At 33.0% G+C, this 22,811-nt stretch overlaps 1 protein-coding gene across 1 annotated transcript; it reads left to right on the plus strand.

The window, feature by feature from the left end:
- Positions 1-227: 227 nt before the first annotated feature.
- On the plus strand, positions 228-1,052 carry LOC134719335 (zinc finger protein 239-like). The gene has a single exon (XM_063582345.1). The coding sequence runs from the start codon at positions 228-230 to the stop codon at positions 1,050-1,052; it is 825 nt and encodes a 274-aa protein (XP_063438415.1).
- The last annotated feature ends 21,759 nt before the right edge of the window (positions 1,053-22,811 follow it).

Genomic DNA, 22,811 nt, shown 5'->3' on the forward strand with positions numbered 1-22,811 from the left:
AAATGAATAATTTCATTTCATATTTATAACCAATTCTAAGTTCTTTGACTATGTAGTGTAACATAAATATATACATGTATCATTATATGTTATTAACAAGGAGCAGAGCTAGCAAAAGGTTTTAAAATAGTCTTAACTCTTGTTTTGTTTTTATAGAGTGGTACATTTTAACACGAGAACACACACAGGGGATAAACCAAATACTGTGCAGATAAACAATAATTAAGATGTATGGACTAGAGGATTTAGTCACAATCAACATGATCAATGAGACTCAAGATAGACACATAGATACAGAGGCTGGTCATAAGCCTCGTGACTGTTATTTGTGTGGCAAGCCATGTAAACAGCCTGGTAATTTGCAATATCACATAAGAAGACACACAGGGGATAAATCTCATAACTGTTATGTGTGTGGTAAAGGGTTTAATTATGCCAGTGTTTTACAGGATCACATGAGAACACACACAGGGGAGAAACCGTATGTCTGCGACGTATGTGGTAAAGGGTTTATTTATCCCAGTGGTTTACAGACTCACATGAGAACACACACAGGGGAGAAACCGTATGACTGTGATTTATGTGGTAAAGGATTTAATCGCGTTGGTAATTTACAGCGACACATTATAACACATACAGGGGATACACCTTATGACTGTGGTGAGTGTGGTAAGGGGTTTAGTCATCTTAGTAGCTTACAGAGACACATGAGAACACATACAGTGGATAAATCTCATAAATGTGATGTATGTGGTAAAGTTGTTAGTCACCTTAGTAATTTTAATAGACACATGAGAACACATACAGATGTTAGAACTCATGACTGTGATGTATGTGGTAAACAGTTTAAACAGCATTATGATTTAGGTAGACACATGATTATACATACAGGAGATAAACCTTATGACTGTTGTGAATGTGGCAAAGCGTTTAGCCGGCTTAGTAATTTAAAGAGGCACATGAGAACACATCTTGTAGATAGGGAGGATAAAGTAGATGAAGCTCACAAGGAGCATGATGAGATGTTTGTCGTTGAGGTTAAGTGTGCGTGATATTCACATGGATTCACAAGAACACATTCTAGTCAAATCAAGGCAAATATAATTGTTGTTCAAAATAACATATTGGACATGTTGGAAGGAAACCATTTTACGACCTGAAGAGAACACTTACTGTGACTAACATGATTTATGTCCATTCTTAAAACATGTAAACGTTTTATAAAAGAAATGCAATGTGAACGAAGAGATAGGTCTATGTTATAACGTATATATATATTACATGTATACATGTGTGTATACCATATATGTTACATGAGTGTATACCATATGTTACATGTACATGAGTGTATACCATATATGTTACATGTGTGTATACCATATGTTACATGTACATGTGTGTATACCATATATGTTACATGTGTGTATACCATATATGTAACATGTGTGTATACCATATGTTACATGGACATGTGTGTATACCATATATATATGTTACATGTGTGTATACCATATGTTACATGTACATGTGTGTATACCATATATGTTACATGTGTGTATACCATATGTTACATGTACATGTGTGTATAACATATATGTTACATGTGTGTATAAACTATATGTTACATGTGTGTATAATCTATAATGTATATGTTTCAGACCATATGAGTATTTGGATCGTACGCGTATGGTCCGAACCGTATATGTATACTTGTACGGTCTGACCATACGCATACAGTTGGACCGTATGAGTATACGTGTATGGTCCAGTATGAGCTGACCATACATGTTATTGGATCATATGGGTTACATCTATTCAAACATGTATCACAATCTTTATTTTTAGCTTTACAAATTGTTATTATTACAATAAGATGGATAAAATGAACTACCTAACAATTTAAATTAGATATTTTACATACCATGTTTATTAAATGTTATTTATTAAGTTCATTTTCCCTGTTTATTTTATTAAAATGTAAATTTCTTACAACCTGGACTACGGTCGTAGGGAAATACCCCAAAATGGTACCCCAAGAGGGAAATTCCAAACACTTTTTTTAACAATATTTCTTACATATTTTTTTTGGTTATTTTTTTATTTATTTTTTATCTATTTCAGTATGAAAACAATATACTTATAGTATCTTGAAATGTGAAATTTATTTGAATTACTATTTTTGTATAGAGATTTGTTATTTGTTTATAAATGTATGTCTGCACTTTTTTGTATGTATAGAATTAAAAAAAAAAGGATACACATGTATTTGTGTATGGCTAGACTTCAGATTCTATTAATCATTTTTATATGGAATTATGACATAAATATTATTTAAATACCAAATCTGCAAATACAGATACAACACAAGTTTAGTTGCATGTATATATATGCAGAACTAGGACCACGTTAAACAGGGAATTATTTAAACAAATTTTTATAGAACTATTTTCAACAAATTTGTTTAACCCCACCACATTTTTGGGTCTGCCCCAATATTTGTTAGTTTTGATTTTGGTCAGAATATATTTTGCTTCATAAAATACAGAGTTTAGTCACTTACTCTGAATATTGGATATAATGTGGACCAATTTGGCTAAATTCGTCTCGTCAATTAAGGAATTAGTTGGGTGAATCTGCCCAAATAAGAAAGTTTTTAGTTTCCAGACCATATCTTGTGATAAAGTATATGGATCTCTCTGAAATTATACTTATAAGTTTCCATATCACAAAGGGTTGGTTAGGAGTGGCTCAAGCCATTTAGGAATTAGGGGCAAACAAAATGAAAAAAAAAAACAAGGGGTTTACTGGTTAATGGACAATTAAGACAAATTTAAAGCAGTACAAGGGAGGTAATCCAAACTTATTTGGAATGTAATTCAAACATATGGATTCTAAAAGCAAGACATAGGTACGCTGATTCTGGCGTCAGCGAAAACAACAATGTTATAGTTTGTGAATAGGTCTAGTTTATGGTTAACGATTAGTGATACAGTAAAGATATTTGATATGCAGTTTTTTATAATTGCACATCGCATTACCGTATAGATTAGTTGGCCCCGCTCTCTCAGTTATGGTCTATTTACTTAGTTTTCATGTATTAAGTTTGTGATTAGGTCAGTTAATGGGGAAACACTAGTGGTATGTTGATGATAATTGATATGCATTTGTATAATCATCGACATATCTCATTTCTATGGAGATTATTTGGCCCCGCCCCTTCAGTCATGGTATATTGACTTTGAAACTTTTGCTTAGCGTTCATTTGTTAGTGTGTGATTAGGTTGGTTTATGGGGAACTGCTAGTGGTAGATCAATGATATCTGTTAGGCTGTTGTGTTAGCTTGGCACATCTCATCTCCATGGAGATTATTCATGTTATTTGAACCTCCCCCTCAGTTATTGTTTTTTTACTTGAAAATTTTGCTTAGTTTACTTATATTAATTTGTGTTTAGATATAGGAAGATGTGGTGTGAGTGCCAATGAGACAACTCTCCATCCAAATAATAATTTAAAAATTAAACCATTATAGGTTAAAGTACGGCCTTCAACACGGAGCCTTGGCTCACACCAAACAACAAGCTATAAAGGGCCCCAAAATTACTAGTGTAAAACCATTCAAACGGGAAAACCAACGGTTTAGGTTTGTTTAAAAGGAACTACTTCTGATAAGTCAATGGTTTTCCGTATGCATTTGTGTTAGCATTCAAATTCGGCACATATCATTTCCATGGGGATTGTTTAGCCATGTATATTGAGTCATGGTTCATTGACTTTTAATATTTGCCAAACTTGCATGCTGTAGTACTGTTTCTATTTTAATTTCAACATTTGCATTATAGAAATTATCAAAATAAATATATCTCTGTGATAACAGTTTATTTTATAAACCGACACATCCATATGTAATTACAATATGTTGTCAAATATCCAGTTACTATGACATCAACATAGTATATATGGTAAAGGTCTCAAGATGTTTTTGTCGAGCCTGCAACTTTTATTGCAGATAGCTCAACATAGGGAAAGTGTTCTGGCGGCGGAGGCGGTAGCTTACTTCTTAAAAGCTTTATATTTTAGAAGGCGAAAGACCTAGATGCTTCATACTTTGTTTAAAGATGGCTCATGTTACCAAGTTTCCGTCAACACATCCAATGTCCTTGACCTCATTTTCATGGTTCAGTGACTACTTGAAAAAAAATTAAATGTTAAAATCTCTCTTATTATAAGTAATAGGATAATATTATTTGATATGAGCGTACCTTGCAAGGTCCTCATGTCTGTCAGACAGTTTTCACTTGACTTCGGCCTCATTTCATGGATCAGTGAACAAAGTTAAGTTTTGGTGGTCATTTCTATATCTCAGATACTATAAGCAATAGGTCTTGTGTATATTCGGTGTATGGAGTAAGGTGTACATGTCCAACTGGCAGGTGTCGTATGGCCTTTTCACTTACACTATATGCAAAAGGTCTAATATATTTGATGTATGGAATGATTGTGAGGTGTATATTTTTAGTTGACAGGTGTCATCTGACCTTGACCTCATTTTCATGGTTCAGTGGTCAAAGTTAAATTTTTGAGTTTTGTCTTTTTTTTCTAATACTAAATGCAGTAGGTCAACTATATTTGGTGTATGGAAATATTTACCTCATTTGCATGGTTCATTCATCAATGTTTATATTAGTTTTCTTGGTTGATGTTGTGACAGTTGTAATAAAGCGTTATATTTAGAACTGTCAACCTAATATCAATGATTAGTAAAAAGGCAAGACATTTCAGCGTGTGCACTCTTGCTCATATACTGTATGCAGTAGATCTACTATAGTTGGTGTATGAAATGATTGTCAGGTGTACATGTCTAGCTGGTATATGTCATCTGACCTTGACCTCATTTTCATAATTCAGTGGTCAACGTTAAGTTTTTGAGTGTTGGTCTTTTTATCTAATACTATATGCAACAAGTCAACTATATTTAGTGTATGGAAATATTTTATGATCTATATGACAGTCGCTCAGATTGAATTTGACCTTGACTTCATTTTCATGGTTTATGGTTCATTGCTCAGTGTTAGGTTTTTGTGTTTTGACCCTTTTTAAACTTCAAGTTAAGGTCAACTATATTTGTTGTATGGAATAATTGTTAGCTGTACATGTTTGACTGGCATGATTATCTCACCTTGACCTCATTTTCATGGTTCAATGTTAAGGCAGCAATCATTTGATTTTCTGGGGGGAGGGGGGGGCTATGGGTTTTTTTTGGAAAAAAAAGTTTGTTTCCAGGTTTTGGTGAAAAAAATAATTTGTTTTGGACCCTGAGAAAAAAAAAAATGTTTGTTTCATCCTCAGCTGCCACCATATGTAATGTTAAATTTGAAAGAAAAAAAATGTTTTCGGTTTGTCGCTATAAAAATAGATTGTTCTTCGCCAAAGGCGATAAAAAAAGATTGCGCAGAAAAAAAACCCATAGCCCCCCCCCCCCCCCCCCCCAGTTGCTGCCTAAGTTTTCTTGGTTTATGTTAAGTTTATTTTTAAATTGTAATAAAGCTTCATAGTTAGGACTATGAACCTACTATCAGTGATTAATAAAGTATGCGAGTCATTTCAGCATGTCTTTACAACAAGTTATTTTAGTTCCACCCTCGGACTATATAAAGGTGGTCTCTTTATTACGAAAACAATCATAAAGCAATCGTTGTCTTCTTAAAGTTTTGATATCGTGGAGACCAATCTACATAGGGAATTATACTAAATCAATTATATTCATGTAAAAGTAATAACCACCACCGAATGTCTAGTCTTAATTCATCTGTAATATGAACACGATAATAATTGAAATAATATTCGAATTTTTTCCTTTACGGACGCACTTTCTGCAAACATGCAATAGTTTTTTGTCCCCATAGGCTCCAAAATGATCTCCGCATCGATTACAGTTTCCCGCTTGATATGCGCCGCAAATTGGATTGCGAGTAACCGGCTTATCCTTGAAAACTGTTTTAGTCTGGGTAGACGAAGACGAAGTTAGGGGGGTGACGAGAGAAAAGTCTTGTTCTTCAACAAATGCATGCGACCAATTTTTGTGACCTCTTTCTATGGAACGCAAAACTTTGGCGTGAAATTCCTTTATCTCCGCAAAGGGGTATTTTTCAACGAGAAAAAGCAAATTAATGAGATGTTTTTGTCTGTGCACAGAAATGGCTTGTTTTTCAATGTTATGCATAATGAATGTTTCACCTCTGACTAGTTGTGCTAAGCCGAAATCTTTATCAGAATAATTGACCGATTTGGTTTGTGCATGCTCATGTGGCCATGGCACATCATATTTAACTCTATCCTTAGCAGCTCTTGCTTCACCGGAAACTGCTGTCCTTTTTGTTTGTCTTTAAATATAACATATGGTAAGTCATTACCTTTGATTTGAGCTTTGTCCTTATCCTCGTCGTTATTATTTGAAGAATCAGAATTAGAATCATCGGAAGAGGACGAAGATTGATTAAGCTCTTTAGCCTGTTTTCCAATTTTATCTTGATCCCGTAACTCATTAAGCGATGGAAGCTTTAATGTTTTAACTTTTTTACCATTGTCCTTCGTTTTAGTTCTTGAAGATTCACCACCGGATGTTTTCTTGGCTGCAAGGAGCTCGCGTTGTTTCGCCAACAAATCACGTTCCAAAATTTTGTTTTGTATTGTCAATTCTTGAATTGTTTTATCAAGTTCACTCACAATGTTCGTACATGAAGGCAATTTTGGACGAACGCTAGCACTAGCTTCGTCTGATTTCGGTGTTGATGTCTGACGAACCACGTTTTCAGAATTAATTATATCTACAACTTCTGTAACTGAATCAAACTCCTTCTGCATTTCAAAAGATGAAAGAATATAGTCCTTTAAATACGCTGGATGTTTTCTTGTTCTATTGTTTTCCATCGGATGTCAAAAAATGTTTTAAATCAATTGCATAATAAAAATGGCAGTAACATGCTCTCTGCTTAAAACCACATGGTAATATCAACCCTGATGAAGTATCAAAGGGAAGCAATCTCTTACAAGGTGTTTTCAATTAGGTACAATGAGAGTTGCCTCCCATTGTACGCAATGTGATTGAAAATAAGGCAAGTATCCAAGACGATAGAAACAAAGCAGCGACATTTGAGTATTTGCAATTACTTGAAATTTGCTCAAAGCTTATGACAACTAGAACTGAACTAAATCTTGTTCTTCCAGATTGAGTTCTAGATTATAAAGCAAACTGAGTGCACAAATTTATATTCCGATAGAATTGTGCAATTTGCATAAATCATCCGGTTGGTAGAAATTAGAATTTGCCAAAGAGTTATAATCCGAAACATCATGTACATTCCCAAGTAATAGGTGAAATAGACGAGCTTTAAAATAACTATTCAAATAGAAGCTGTAAATATATACTTTCAACTGGCTTCTTCTATTCAGTCAATTATTTCAATTCAAAAGCAAACACAAATTCAGCAACTATATTTTGGTGACCCGGCAGTCAGCGGACTAATATTCTTTCCACCTGTTTTACTTATTTCAATATATATACAACTGGTATGACCCCTTAGATAGTAAATATTTCAGAAAAACAGAACAAGTAGAAACAATACAGAAAGTCTCTGTATATTATAGTAGTATTATCGTAGACAGTGATCAGTAATACAGAATCCACTTATTCATTATAATGCCTGCTAACAGGTCAATTTGAACTTACTACTAAACATAAACAGATCAACGTGAGAACCTTAAGATAGTGTCTATGAAAAACAGACACATCAAGTCTCGTGATGAAATCGCCCATTATTGCATACCGGAAACACAAGAACTTGAAAGAATATTTAACATCTTCTAAACTTAAAAAGAATGTAGTAGAAAGTTCAAACACAAAAATACTGAACCCCGAGGAAAATTCAAAAAGCAAAAGCAAAAAGCAAAAAGCAAAATCAAAAGTCCAAACACACCAAACGAATGGATAACAACTGTCATATTCCTGACTTGGTACAGGCATTTTTAAAGGAAGTTCGTTTGTCATGTTTTTGAATTTCGTCAAATATTCGGAATCATCTGGTTTTATCTATTTGAATAAACCTATCTTTTTTTTAAATCTTGTGCATGCATAATTATAAGCCATCTGTAAAAGTCTTAATTATTTTTTATTTTTTTTTGAGAATTTTAACTTGTCAATGATAAGCTATGAAAAATCACGAAAGAACATTGTCCCGCCATTATTTCAATAGCTAGTATCTCAAAACACGCACATTAACCTATATTTCATTTTCGCTCTTTTTGTTCCCTAAGTAATCCCCTTTCAATGAAAACTTTGAAAAAACGAGTAGCTAAATTGAATTTCTAGCAACTGGAAACTTAGTTTAAATGTCCCTTATAATATGATCTTTTAATTTTAATGCCAAAAGTTTTCATCTCCATTTCAAGGTCCACTGGTTATAGAAATTAAATGTGCGAGTGTCAGAGCCGTCCGTGTTCTGGTGACACATTCTTGTTTAATTTATTGCTGACTTGCACGTTATTGAATTTCTCAGTCCTATCTCCCGCACCAGATAGGTATGTGTTTCCATCAACAAACCAACAACATAGAATGAAGACTGTTAAAGGTGTAATACCACCAAATTATGCTATTTCACATCTGGTTGTATACGAAGGTAGGTAAACAAAAATCCCTCGAATTTGACAGTTGTAGGTAATTAATCTTCCATTTAATTGCAGTGAAACATTTCTTTGTCATAAACATGTGTCTTGGGTATTTCTATTATTTTTTATTAGGGATTTCTATAAAATACTTGTAATCTTGAGGTAACATGTTCACTATACCTTGGACACATATAAAATAGGGGAGCAATTTGATTGTTTATCAGGGGCGTAGCTAGAAAGAAACAATGTGGAAGCAACTACCGCCGAGCGGAGCGATGCGAAAAAAAATTGGGACTCTTTTACGCATATTTTTTTTTTTCGGTTTTCGTTTATAGGACAGTTGAAAGAGGAGCTACATGTAGATAGGACTTATAAACAATTTATGAATGTAAAACTATTAATGAAGCTTCTGAATAGAGTAAATCATGGTTAATTGAAAACGTAAACTACACATTTTTCTGACACAGAATTTACTTAAAATTATCCAAAATCGGCACTTCGGGTCTAGGCAGAAACGAACTTCTCTATTACTTTGTCAATATTTACACTGAAACGCCGATGAATATGCAGTAATGCTAGCGATGATAACCAGTAGTTGTGCATTGCCAAGTTGATCGTACATTTTATTTCAACAGACGTAGTACACTGATAGATCTCCACGGTAGCAAGATGTTTAAAACCATGCAACGTACGTATTCGCCATCGCGCTCCCATGATTGAATTCGTAAAAACTACATACCAGGTAAGTTTCGTATGTCTCAGACAATGTTGAGATTTATTAGTTTGTTATATTTCCTTCAACACGAAGAAGCAGATACGGCACAAAGAAGCGATTTTCTGATAATACCAGATGCGACTACACTCTCCAGTTCCCTTATCCATATATGGTCTATAAACGCAAATTATAATGAGACTTTTCTATACTGTTTTGGCGTGTTTGCAGGTTGATTGGCTCTTGTAGACTGTCGGACACATCGGCGTTTCATATTTTCAACGATATCAAATGGGTTCTGATAAATCTAATGCCGATTTGTACATCTCATTCCAAACAGATAAACCGTACTCTGTAAAATGTGCTTCGAAATTACATATCTTAGAGTGAGTATAACAAATTCAAATCTTGTAAAAGATACAAGTTACTGTCCGATTTTGTCATGATCTCCAGTAGAACTTCTATTTTGAACTAAATACCGTTATTTAATGACATTTCATCAATTAAAAAAGTGACAACATATGTGTTTCTTTAAACATTTAATTTATAAATGTTTATTTTGCAATTTTATTTTGCATGCCAAATCGATGTGCACGCAACTGCGTGTTGGCGTATAGGGAGCTACGCGCCTGTTTATTGATAGTTATTTTCTTATAGGCAAGAAATATTATGTGATTTTTTTTCTATACTACGTGACAGGAAAAAACTTAACTCATGCCAAGTATTTCTTTATTTGAAAAAAAAGATAAATTTTGCAAATTTAAAAAAAAATTGTTTCATCTTTGCTCTTTTTGTTCCTTTATCAATCCATGTCAATATTTGTAGTATAAATAATCGCCGTATTTGAATATCAAAAATAAGACACGCGTGACCGAACGACGCATGGATTAAACGACTGCGCAGCACGAGTTTAATCCATAGCAGCGTTTGGTCACAAGTTGTCTTATTATTGATATTTAAATACGGCGATTAGTTATATTTTTTATTACATTGGTTAATGGCTTTTTTTTAATGAAATTAATGTAGAAAATGAAAGGAACTATATGTTTTTCTTACGCGTTCACAATTTGTTTTGATCCGACGTTATCGACGTCTTGACAACGCCCATTGTTGTATGACGTCAGAGAGTGAAATCAATACGTTTACTTCACATGTGAAATCATCGGTTTTTACCTAACTGGGAAATCAATGTAATGTATTGCAACCAATGTCATAAATACTAGTATTATGAAAAGATGAGAAGTGAACTTCCTTAATTTGTACATGTTGTGTTTGTGATTATGATATATCTACAGCATAACTTTAACTGTGAAATATTCAGTTCTTTTCCTGACATTTGACAATCGATTGTTTGAATATATTTAATACACCTTGCCCTAGGAGACCATGTAATGTGATAAATTGTACTTCCTTTAAATTAACTTTTTTGAAATGCTTATATACTTATAGTGCATAATGTATTGTGCATTTTTGCATATCATATATTGTAAAGTCATTAAACTATGTGATATAATAAAAATGTAATCGTCGAGGCTCTGAACAAACAGTGTGCATAACTTTAAATCCTTCCTTATACACATAATCAAGTATCAAAACATCAATGACTGCGGACTTGTCCTCATTAACTCGTGTTTATACTAATTCAGCCTAAAGATTTTCTGGTTGAGAAAGGACATATATTGTCATTTTATGTTTTAGCAAAAGAGTTCATTTTAAATTTGAATAGAGAGACGAGAGATTTTGAAAACTAAAATAATAAAATCAGTAAAAATTGGCAGACCAAATTACGTTCAACTTGACAAACAACTAAAATATACATAAGACTATTTCATACACATGTAGGTATTTCAACTAAACTGCATATCTGTGATACGTCACATATAAAAACCAAACACACATTTAGAGCATATAGTAAAAAAACAACCCCAAAACACACAAAGATTCCAATATCCTCAGTGCTCAAATTTAAGACCTGCTTTTTTCGGTAAATTTTGTTTTTTGTTTCCAAACAACACTTTGAACATTTCTTGATTCTATCAAATAATAGTAAGGTTTAATACCAGGAGTGTCAAGTGATGAGCTTTAAAGTATCATTTCGTAAATTTTACGGATGTCATGACCGTAACGGTTATGGAATGTCCGTTTACAAATTATAAGTGATATGTTACGATTAGTGTAGCTCTATTTCATAGCATTCGATAAACAGTAACTAAATCAAAATTGTACTACCATAAGCATCACGACAATTTAAAAAGAGGGGCGAACATACCGGGGGGACACTCACACTCGTAGATCGAAAAAAAACTGAAAACATCATGGCTAAAAATAATAATCGACAAACCAACAATTAAAAGTACACAAAAACCTTCAAAAAAGCAACCCGAACCCCACCTAAACCTGGGAGCGATCTAAAGGCTCCGAAAGGGTAAACATATTCTGATGTGAGAAAATATTGATAAATTAATCCCATATTTTAAGAAAACACTTTGGTGTTGATATCCTTTGTTTTATTTGAACGATTTAGACATAAAGATATATACTGTTTTGTAAACCATTATGGAAGCACACGCTTAAAATTATAAAATATGTGTACGTCAACCTGTCCATGTCGCAATTCTTAATTCAGTCGCTGTCAAGTTTGGCAGTCTCCAAAAATGATAAAATAAAAATGTTTCGATAAATATAACCGTGCAGTGCTGTCCCAATTATACGATTATATAATTTGACAGTTTGATAGAGATCACATGGCCAAATTTGGGGTAATTTGGTAATTTGCACAGTGTCCATTGTGCCTTATCATAACGGCAGCCATTACAATAGGATTATATAAGCCCTTTAAAAAGATATCAATATGCAAAAAAAGTCGAATGAACAATTTATTCGCATACAGGTGAATCGTACTTGTTTTTAGGCTTCTGTCTGTGTACATTGTCTTCTTTGAAATCTTTTCGCCTTTTTAGTTTAAAAATTGAAAGTGAAACCATAGTATAATTGCTATATAAGATAATATAAAATGACGAAAAATCGTAAAATAGCAGGATTCAAAACAGAAATACATAATATGCGATAATATTTTTTCATGAATTGTTGGCATTATGGGGAAACACCTTGTAGGTTGAATTTGCAAATTAATTAGCTTCCAACACACCTCCTTTCTCAGGTTTTTGACCAAATTATTTTAAAACATGATGATTTTTTTAACCTTCCCAATTCGTAAAAAGTCAAATTGTAATCATTTTCCCTTAGAATTACACAGCGCATTTGTAAATATCCGCCACAGGAAGTCTATAAAGATACATTACTTTTAGATACATGACAGAAAAATACTGGATTATCGTCACATCTTAAAAAATCAAAATTTTAAATTTTATGCTCAAGGAAATATTTTAAATATTAGGGACAAAGTCACGTGGTGGAAATTATTTGAATGAAGAACCTTTGATTTTGCCATATGGTTTGCTCACACAATTCCGTTATATAGTTTACCTTACGTTTGATTTTCCAATATTACAAATACTACATACCGATAGTTTCAATTGGTTGTTTTGAAACCATGTTTTAATTGGTTTTAGAGTCTCATAAAATGCAGCGATCGAAAAAATTTATATGAGAAATTATCAAGTAAGAAAATGAGGAAATCTTCTCGTATTTGATCATTTGTTTCTTGATGTATTATAATTGTAAAATATTTACTAATTGATATCTGTAATCGTTATAGTGGACTAAATAATTCAAACAATGCTAAATGTTCCTAGATTGATATTTACTTGCATTGTACTTGCCGATTTTGTTGTCACAAATCTAAACAAACGAGTTAAAGGAGGAAAAAGGAATAGATCGTTTGACAATATTTATAAGACAGGCAACGCATTAAAGCAATTCACAAATACCAATGCATTTAGTTGTTTAGCTTTGTGTTCAGAAGACATTGATTGTAGATCTGTTGCGTATAATTTTAATGATGGCAGATGCCAGGAGTTTAATAGGGATTTTACGAATCAGCCTGTTGTAGGAATTAATCAAGTCGGATGGAGACATTATGACGTTTCAAAAGGTATGTTCATATGGTAACTAATTCTTATAACGATATACATCATGGTCATAGCATTGAATTGTCTTTAGATGGGAGTCTGAAATATTTACAGTAATTCTTATAATCTTACACAGAAGTTGAACCCTCAGAACTATCGCAATTAACATGTGTTCTCTGGATGACTGCCTTGTAATTGTCATCCTAACTGTATGTGTCTCTGATTACTGTAAATATGGAATTAATTACGAAAAATGAGACAGTGTTGTAATCGCAATAAATAAAAATCGCATTTTGAAATTTTATATGAATTAAACAGGATTAATAAAAATATCGCAAAATTTAAAATCGTATTATAGACTAAAATGACAAAATCGCAATAATAAATGCACGCTATAATTTCTAAATTAACAGTAGTTCGCATGTTGTACAGGTGCGATTTTCAACACATAATGTACTTTATACACGTGTATAATTTTTCTTGTAATGATTGCAAATTGACATTTTAACTGCTTTGTCACGGTTGTAACAATACATTCTCATTCCGAATGGATAATCTGTACATAAACTAAATAATTATAAAATCTAAGCTAATTTTGTAATTTAGTTCTTTTTATATTTCGATATGACCGCTATTTCTCCTATTAGTTCAGACAAACAGGACATTAATAAAAATGTATACTTCTTATGATATATCTTATGAAGGCAGATTGTGAGCGTAAATGAACGGTGACCTCATTTTTTCATTTATTTTTCTATTAAGTATAAGATAATATAAAAAAGAAGATGTGGTATGATTGCCAATGAGACAACTATCCACAAAAGACCAAAATGATACAAATATTAACAATTATAGGTCACCGTACGGCCTTCAACAATGAGCAAAGCCCATACCACACAAAGTCAGCTATAAAAGGCCCCGATAAGACAATGTAAAACAATTCAAGCAAGAAAACTAACGGCCTTATTTATGTAAAAAACAAAAATGAACGAAAAACAAATATGTAACATATAAACAAACGACAACCACTGAATTACAGGCTCCTGACTTGGGACAGGCACATACATAAATAATGTGGCGGGGTTTAACATGTAAGCGGGATCCCAACCCTCCCCCTAACCTGGGACAGTGGTATAAGAGTACAACATAAGAACGAACTATAAAAATCAGTTAAAAAAGGCTAAACTCATCAGATAGACAAAAAATAAAAGTGGACGTGGCCGGATACTTATACATCCCTACACAAAAAGACACAATAAACAGATCTGAGAGTACTCGCAGTTATCTGACAGCGAGTTCAAAGCCATTAACAACTAATAAAAAAATCATGCCTCTAAGACTAAGCAATCAATCCGTACACATCCAACATACAATGGATTTATTGTAAATATGTTACAAATAGCCAGAGCAAAACATGACCTTGTGCAATGCCAAGTTACAGGTATCGAAAGATTGTAGATCTATGAAAATGTATAATGTATTTAACATACTAGTAGTATTTAGTTAGCTTTTAATCTACTTATAACAAAGTCAATATTTATACCAATAAAAAATAAGTTTGATTGATAGAAAAATATGCCAACATCTTGTATTAAATACAAAATTTGATTTAGACCCGCAAGCTCCCTTAAGGGCATCCGATACAGTTTCAAGGGAGTTAACTCTTGGTGCGACGTAAAGCGTTTGAATTCCCGCAAAACGTCACTTTTTACGGGACGTAATGCGTGTAATGTTCCGTAATAAGAAACGTAGTAAGGAATTTTGATGCTCCAATTTCTGTTTCTCCCGCATGCTAACTTCTACGCCATTATAATTAATATTAGTGCATTCGATTCTAACAGGATAACATGATAAGAAATAAAACAAATTACTGTTTCTTTGAGATCTTCAACAAAATATCGTATAGTGAGCAATCTCAAGACGACTGACCCTTTTGATGCATGTCATTTTTATTATCATTCATCATCCATGATTGACATTTTATTACATCACAAGAAACCAATGATATTTTAAAACTAAAACGAAAAATGTATGTAAACGCCGCTAATATAAACAATGACACAACTTTTATAAACGAACACAGGTTATAATTTCTTCCACGTTGCACGTATTTTATCTAACAAAAGGCAATAGCCAACAATATGTTTATACATCCGTAAAAATTTTGACGGGACATATGGTATAGAAATGCCCGCGTCCGTCTGTCCGTCGTAAACATGGTATTATCAAAAATCATAAGACGACGGGCGTATCATGCGCTCGTAGCGCAACTGTTTATTTTTTTATTTTGTTTTTATTTTTTTTATTAATATATTAGAGAAATGACGGAATGACAGCAAATACAATAGAATTTCCAATATAATCAATATTTCCGAATGGCATAACTCTTTTAAAGAATAGTTGAGATGCACTGATTTTCGAGCGTGTCCATACGATATTAGTTTTATAGAAATTTAACAAGAATTGTACACTTGAAAAAATTAATTAACCAGAAGGACCGGAAGGACAGACAGAGGAATGGACGTGCGATATTTTTTGTACGCGCTATATGGTGAAAAAAACATATAGTTATTGACGATTTTGCTTTTGTTTTCTGACCACATAAAACAGAAGATGTGGTATAATTGCCAATGAGACAACTCTCAACAAGAGACAAACATGACACAGAAATTAATAACTATAGGTCACCGTACGGTCTTCAACAATGAGCAAACTCCATATCGCATTGTCAGCTATAAAAGATCACGAAATAACAATGTATGATCAATTCAAATGAGAAAAGTAACGGCCTAGTTTATGTGCTACAATTTATGTACAAAAAAAGAAATTCCGTTTGCAGGATAATGCTTAGGTCACACGTAATTCGAATTCGATTCGCATTAACTAATTCGAATTAGTTTAATTCGCATTCAAAATGGTTTACGTACTTACGTAAATTCTAATTCGAATTGCTATGCGCGTTAAATTTGATGTACTGTCCTAACAACGTTAACTTTCAATTCGTATCAACAAAACCGGATTTTCCAGTGATTAAAACGTGAATAAAATGATTTTAACTTACGGGTATATTTGTAATGAAACAGCAGCCCACCAAACAAAACAAATAAATTTAGAGGTCAACATACGGTAAGAAATAATATACGAGTGTGTACTGTAAATGTACCTGTATGTCAAATTCCAAATTGCCGAGTCTTTAATTTTAAAAGCCATAAAAATTATCAACATTCCGTAATAACTTTTCTTGAGATGTTTCTCACTTAGACCACAATCAGAGAGAGGGATTTGTTATTCACATGATATTTCCGGAAACAATATTTCCAATTTATAGATAGAAAGGACAAGGTATGATAAGGGCTATTTTTGGCCCCCTCTCCAAATAAGTTTAAATTGATATCAATGATGGTCTTAGTGTAGACACTTGAAAAAATAATGATTTTATTGTGTTCCGGTGAAAGGAAGGTTGCCTAGCAACGGTTTTTATGAAGAATGAAAATTATCACATATTAATTGCTTTATCAGTAAAAATTTTAATATTTGCAAATGATATTGTTTGTCCAAGAAGAACTTTAAGTCACAAATGAAAATACCCTTTGATTTTGTTTATTATATGCTTAAAAACAACCTTGGCAACAGAAATGTTGCCTAGCAACGGTTAAAAAATTGGTGCTTGCCCCTCTTAAGTATGAATTAAGCTGTTGTTTGAAGATTTTTTTTTCATTTGGTGTTTCATCCAATATTTTTTCATATACATCTTTTTTTTTTATTCTTTACAAATTCCATATTGAGCATAGCAACACAAGTGTTGCTTAGCAACAGCAAACCATGTTTGAATTAAAGCCAACTACAAATCAATAAGTCATTTTATTGAACAAATCAAATTGAATGCAATGCACATTGTCTTTTTCTAAACATGTTTAGTTAAAAATGAAAACTTAGTTCAATTGTAGGTCACTACACGCTGATCAACAACTAAATTACATAACAAGTGCATATCAACAATGCAATAATAGGTTCTTTATATTTTTTGAAGTATGAGCTAAGTTATTTTTTAAGAATATACTTCTTATACGGTGTTACACTATAATATACACATCTAGATTATCATTATTTTTTGGACGAATTCTATATTGAGTATAGAATCCCACATCTTACTAAGCAACATCAAACATTTTGTTTAATTTGTAGACCGGTACAAAATCTTTGTTTCAATGTGAAAGTCTTTTCATGAAAACAAGAATATATAAGATTTAATAATTTGAGATGAGTTTAAACAGTTTTTAAAGATACTTAATAGTTAATGGAATAAAAGAGACGTGACTTGTACCACATATAGACATTGTGCGGAATAAAATGTCTAATCCAGGAAATTAGGAATTAATATGATGTACACATGTAGGGGTAGGAATAAATGTGTCCTCTGCATGGGTACAAACCTATGGTGGATTAGAAACGACTTATCAGGGCAAAAAGGGGGGTGTATAAATCATTTTTGGAGTTATTAACGAGGCATTTAACCATGAAAGTTAAAGGTCAATTAATTGGACCTTGAGATCAACGGAAAATGATATTGAAATTGAGAATAGAAATAGAGAATGTATCAAAGAGACATCACCCCAACCTATGGAAAAACAACAGCAGAAGGTCACCAACAGGCCTAGGTCTTCAATGTAACGAGAAATTCCCGCACCCGGAGGCGTCCTTCAGCTGGCCCCTAAACAAATATGTACTAGTTCAGTGATGATGAACGCCATACTAATTTCCAAATTGTACACAAGAAACTAAAATTAAAAAAATACAAGACTAACAAAGACTAGAGGCTCCTGATTTGGGACAGGCGCTAAAATGCGGTGGGGTTTAACATGTTTACAAGATCTCAACCCTCCCCCTATACCTCGAGCCAATGTTGAAAAGTAAACGCACAACAATACATACATTTAAAATTAAATTCAAGAGAAGTTCGAGTCTGATGTCAGAAGATGTAACCAAAGAAAATAAACAAACTTAGACTGTTATGATATCTGAGTCATGGCTATACACTGTATGCCAAATATTACAAGTCAATGTATAAAAACTAAATAAGTGTAGACCGGGACAAGTGTGTATGAGAATAAAATTCCAAAAAAGAAGAAAAAAATAATATGTTTAACATAATTAATCCATTCATTTCATTTGAAGCCAGGGAAAATTGACAAAGACAAGTGAAAACTGAGTACAGAATAAACTGTTTTCTTTCACAATGAAATGGACTATGGTTTGAATGGTTTTACAGTAGTAATTTTGAGGCCCTTTATAGCTTGTTGTTTGGTGTGAGCCAAGGCCCCGTGTTAAAGGCCTTACATTGATCTATAATGGTTTACTTGTATAAATTGTTATTTGGATGGAGAGATGTATTATTGGCACTCACATCACATCTTCCTATAACTTTGGAACATTTTTGTTATCTGTAATGATGATGTGAATACTGGCAATGACGGAAAATGGTTTCACTTTCCTGTCAGTGTCAAATGATTTGTGAAATATCATTTAAAATGCATGTATGTGATTAATTTGCATTTTGTATTTTTTGTGTTTTGTTTTTGTGTTTTTGTAATTTGTTTATCAAAATGAACTACAGTTTTAATTGGACCTGAAAGTTACTAATAAGAGTATACTAGTATAAGTTCGGGTAAGGGTGAAGGTTGTCGCCTGTTTAAACGTTTACACATGCTGCGTTTGTTTGCAACTAGTAAGGAACCTGTTCAGTGGTTGTTGTGGTTCATACGTGTTCCTCGTTTCTATTTTTTTTTATATAAAGATTAAACCGTTGATTTTCCTGTTTGAATTGCTACATGAGCCACATGTGTGTCCTTGATAGCTTGCAGGTTGGTGTAAGCCAAAGCTCTGTGTTAAAGGTCGTACTTTGACCTAAAATTGTTTACTTTTTACATGTTGTGTCCTGAAAGAAGAGTAGTATCATTGGCACTCATACCACATATCTTCTTATTTCTATAAATGTTGCAAAAGTTATTTCTTTTGGGTGGATGTGTATGTTTAAGCGCGGATTCATATAAGATGGATTCTTACAGTATGCACCCTTTTATTCATTCATTGTACAATTTTATAAATATAATAAATGAATTAAAACGCCTGATATCGTGGGTTCTGACACCGGCCTGGTCAAACTTAAGACTTAAAAATTGGTATTTGCTGATTTCCGTCAATCAATTGGCATTAAGGGGTAAGAACAAAAACTAGTTGGATCGGAGTGTCAAGTTAGGGTTATATGTCTTCCAACGGACTGTTACCTTTTAATCTATAGCACACTAAAAATTAATGAAACAAACAACCCATTCAGCAACATGATGTCCAAAAGTGAGCACTTTGTGTAAACATGAATTAATATTGAAATTATGAATTAACTGTTAACAGAACTTTATATTGTTTGCAAAAACTACGGATAATATATTCAGGAATAAATAACCTTTATTCACCAAAAAAAAATCGGAATTTTGAGCCATTTATGGTCCTTTGACATTTTTTATTCGACCGTCACTGGTGAGTCTTTTGTACGCGAAACACACGTCTTACAAGCAAGATATTTTAATTATGATGCGTTTTTATTCCTTTCATATTCAATACTTGTTTTATTTTCTTCGACGTGTAAATATCAGATTAAAAAATAAAAGAAGCTTTTATTCTTTTGAATATGTTTAAATTCATAATACATGAAGTGCTGTTATTTTAGAAGATATATGATTGATTGAATGTTGTTTTCTGACCGTCCAGTGACAAATTTAATACTTTATGCATGCAAATTTTAACGGAAAGATATGAAGAGAATGATTTGCAAACAAGAAATACGAAGTAGCACCAAGTTGTCGTCAAGACAGAACAACGGGAAGGCGGGTGACAATTACAAATAATAAGTCCAATAAATTCAACGCCATGACCAAAAGAAATAACTCAAGATACATAATTTAGATCATAAAAGTGTTGGATAGTTTTGTTTAATTTTGATTATTGTTACACTTACACAATTAACTAATTAAAATGGTCACATGGTGTCTTGTTATGTGAGGGGGAGGACAGGGGGTACCCTTCTCCAATCTCCCACCCCTCATCTCCTTTCTCCTGCCAGGACTCTTCTCCTTTCTCCTACCCCTCTTCTCCTTATCTTATTTTTTTTAATTTACCGGAAAAAAGAGATATTTTATTTTTTCATATTTTATTTTTTTCTCCAACTTTTCTCCTTTCTCCCAGCCTTCCTCTCCTTTCTCGTACCCCCTTTCTCCTTTCTCCTACCCCTTTCTCCCTGTCTCCCTTACCCCTGTCCTCTCCCTCTTATGTGATATGAATTACAGTGTATGTTATTATTCACAGTTCTGTAGTTTATTTTCGCCATCTGTATTTTTATTAAATGATTGTCTAAAATGTTAACTTGGCATGCCATACTTGGTAGAAATGCGGACGTGAAAGAAAGCACTTTTCACAAAAGTGTCAACGGAGATTAAAACATTCCAGGGCGACGATTTCGTCAATTATGAAACAAAATACGTATATGTGCACTTTTTGAGTATGAACCAGTTATTATATTCATTCACAATTACGTTCCCAGTATTTCTCTGAAGTTTATCACAGTTCCGTTTATTTTTGGGTCAAATTTCGACGGTCTGCTAAAATGTCACTTTAAATTCAAGAATAATGAGTAAAGGAATATCCTGTTTTCCTGTCTCAAATATATGTTTATTTTTCGTCCTAAAGAAACTAGCTATTATTATAGCGTAGCAGGAATACTTTTCCGTCGTCAGATCTAGTAAATACCGGAAATCATCTCCGGTCCGCAGTTCGGTTAAAAATTTCGATGATTCAATGAAGACAACGACGATTTTTTGTCACTTTTTTGAATTTTTAACTATGAGCGTACTTACGACCCACTAAAATATTTGAACTACATCAACATTAATGTTCAAGGAATGTCTGGTATAAATATGATCGTGGGTCGTAGGTACGCTCATAGTTTAAAATGCAGAAAAAGTTTTGGAAACTGCCATTTTTCTGCCCTTTTCGCGAATCTTGAGGTCTTTACAGCAACAGAGCATGAATAATATCAACGGAAGTTGAAAAATCTATTGATGTTAACAAAAATATAGGTTTTTAACTTTAAGAATAATGTATTATAATTAATGGCAAGTCACTTTTAATTTGAACGAAATTAGGGGGCCGTTCTCTAATGCTTATCGTACCTTGTCCTTTACACATGTTACAAGCAATATTTATACATCTGAAAAATGTCTCTGGTCATTTGCAGAGATAACGTCGAAATTGTCTGCCAGCGACATCGTGCACTTTAGCGCGAACGTTGAGGTTACAAAGGGGGGACGCAACTTTTAGGATAAATCGCGTTTATCATGGAATCAAGAACGGTGACCTATATTTTTTATTTGGGATTTGGAGAAAGCATGACAAAATGCAATCTATGCAGAAAAATTATAAAAATGACATTTTCAGAAACAGTTTATTTCTATTTTTTTAGGTTTAAAATAATACTACTTTGAGCATCTGTTCCGCAATGACAAGCAAGGCTTGAATAATTGTATAGTTATTCATGTAGTGATTTATTTTTTTCCTTTTTGTCACTTATCACAGCTTCAGATTGAACCCGATCTTAATAATTTACGACGAAAAATGTCTGCTCCAAATTTTTTTAATATTGCCTATTTTTTTTTACAAAATTGCACAAATCCCCAATTTTCAGCCTCAATTTTCTCGAAAACAAGCACGGTGACCTATGTTTTATTTTGTGTTTTATTTTATAACTCGCCAAGGCCTACAACATATTACAAATTTATGAAAATGACATTTAATCGAGAAACTGTATTGGATGCCCTTAAACAGTCCACTGATCATACTGTTTGAACTTTTTCTCCACGTGGTTACCAATCAACTGATCATACTGTTTTAAACATGTCCTCCACCTCGGTTACATTTCAATGAGTATAGTCCTCCACGTTAATACCAATTTATTGATCATACCGTTTTACACATGTCCTCCACGTGACTGTCAATCTACCGGTCATACTGTTTTCAAAATGTCCTCCACGTGGCTACACATCTACCGGTCATACTGTTTTAAACATGTCATTGGCGTGGCTATCAATTTACCGGTCATACTGTTTTAAACATGTCCGCAACGTTGTAATTAATTCACTGGTTATATCGTTTTAAACATGTCCTCAACGTGAGGATTACAACTCACCCAGAATGCTTTTCAATGGTCTACATCTAGACATATTTCATGCAGGTGTTGACATGAATATCAATAATGTGGTAATTTTTTTTATAATTAGGTCTTTCCACTTTTCTGTGGAAAGACCTATTGTTTTTCTTCTGATTATTTTTTTTTTTTTTTCTTCCGCCTAATTTTGTT

Source organism: Mytilus trossulus, chromosome 5, assembly GCF_036588685.1.
Source record: "Mytilus trossulus isolate FHL-02 chromosome 5, PNRI_Mtr1.1.1.hap1, whole genome shotgun sequence".
Lineage (NCBI taxonomy): Eukaryota > Metazoa > Mollusca > Bivalvia > Mytilida > Mytilidae > Mytilus > Mytilus trossulus.

Excerpts from the sequence above, each read along its gene's own strand:
- LOC134719335 (XM_063582345.1), top strand. The coding sequence starts at position 228 with ATGTATGGACTAGAGGATTTAGTCACAATCAACATGATCAATGAGACT.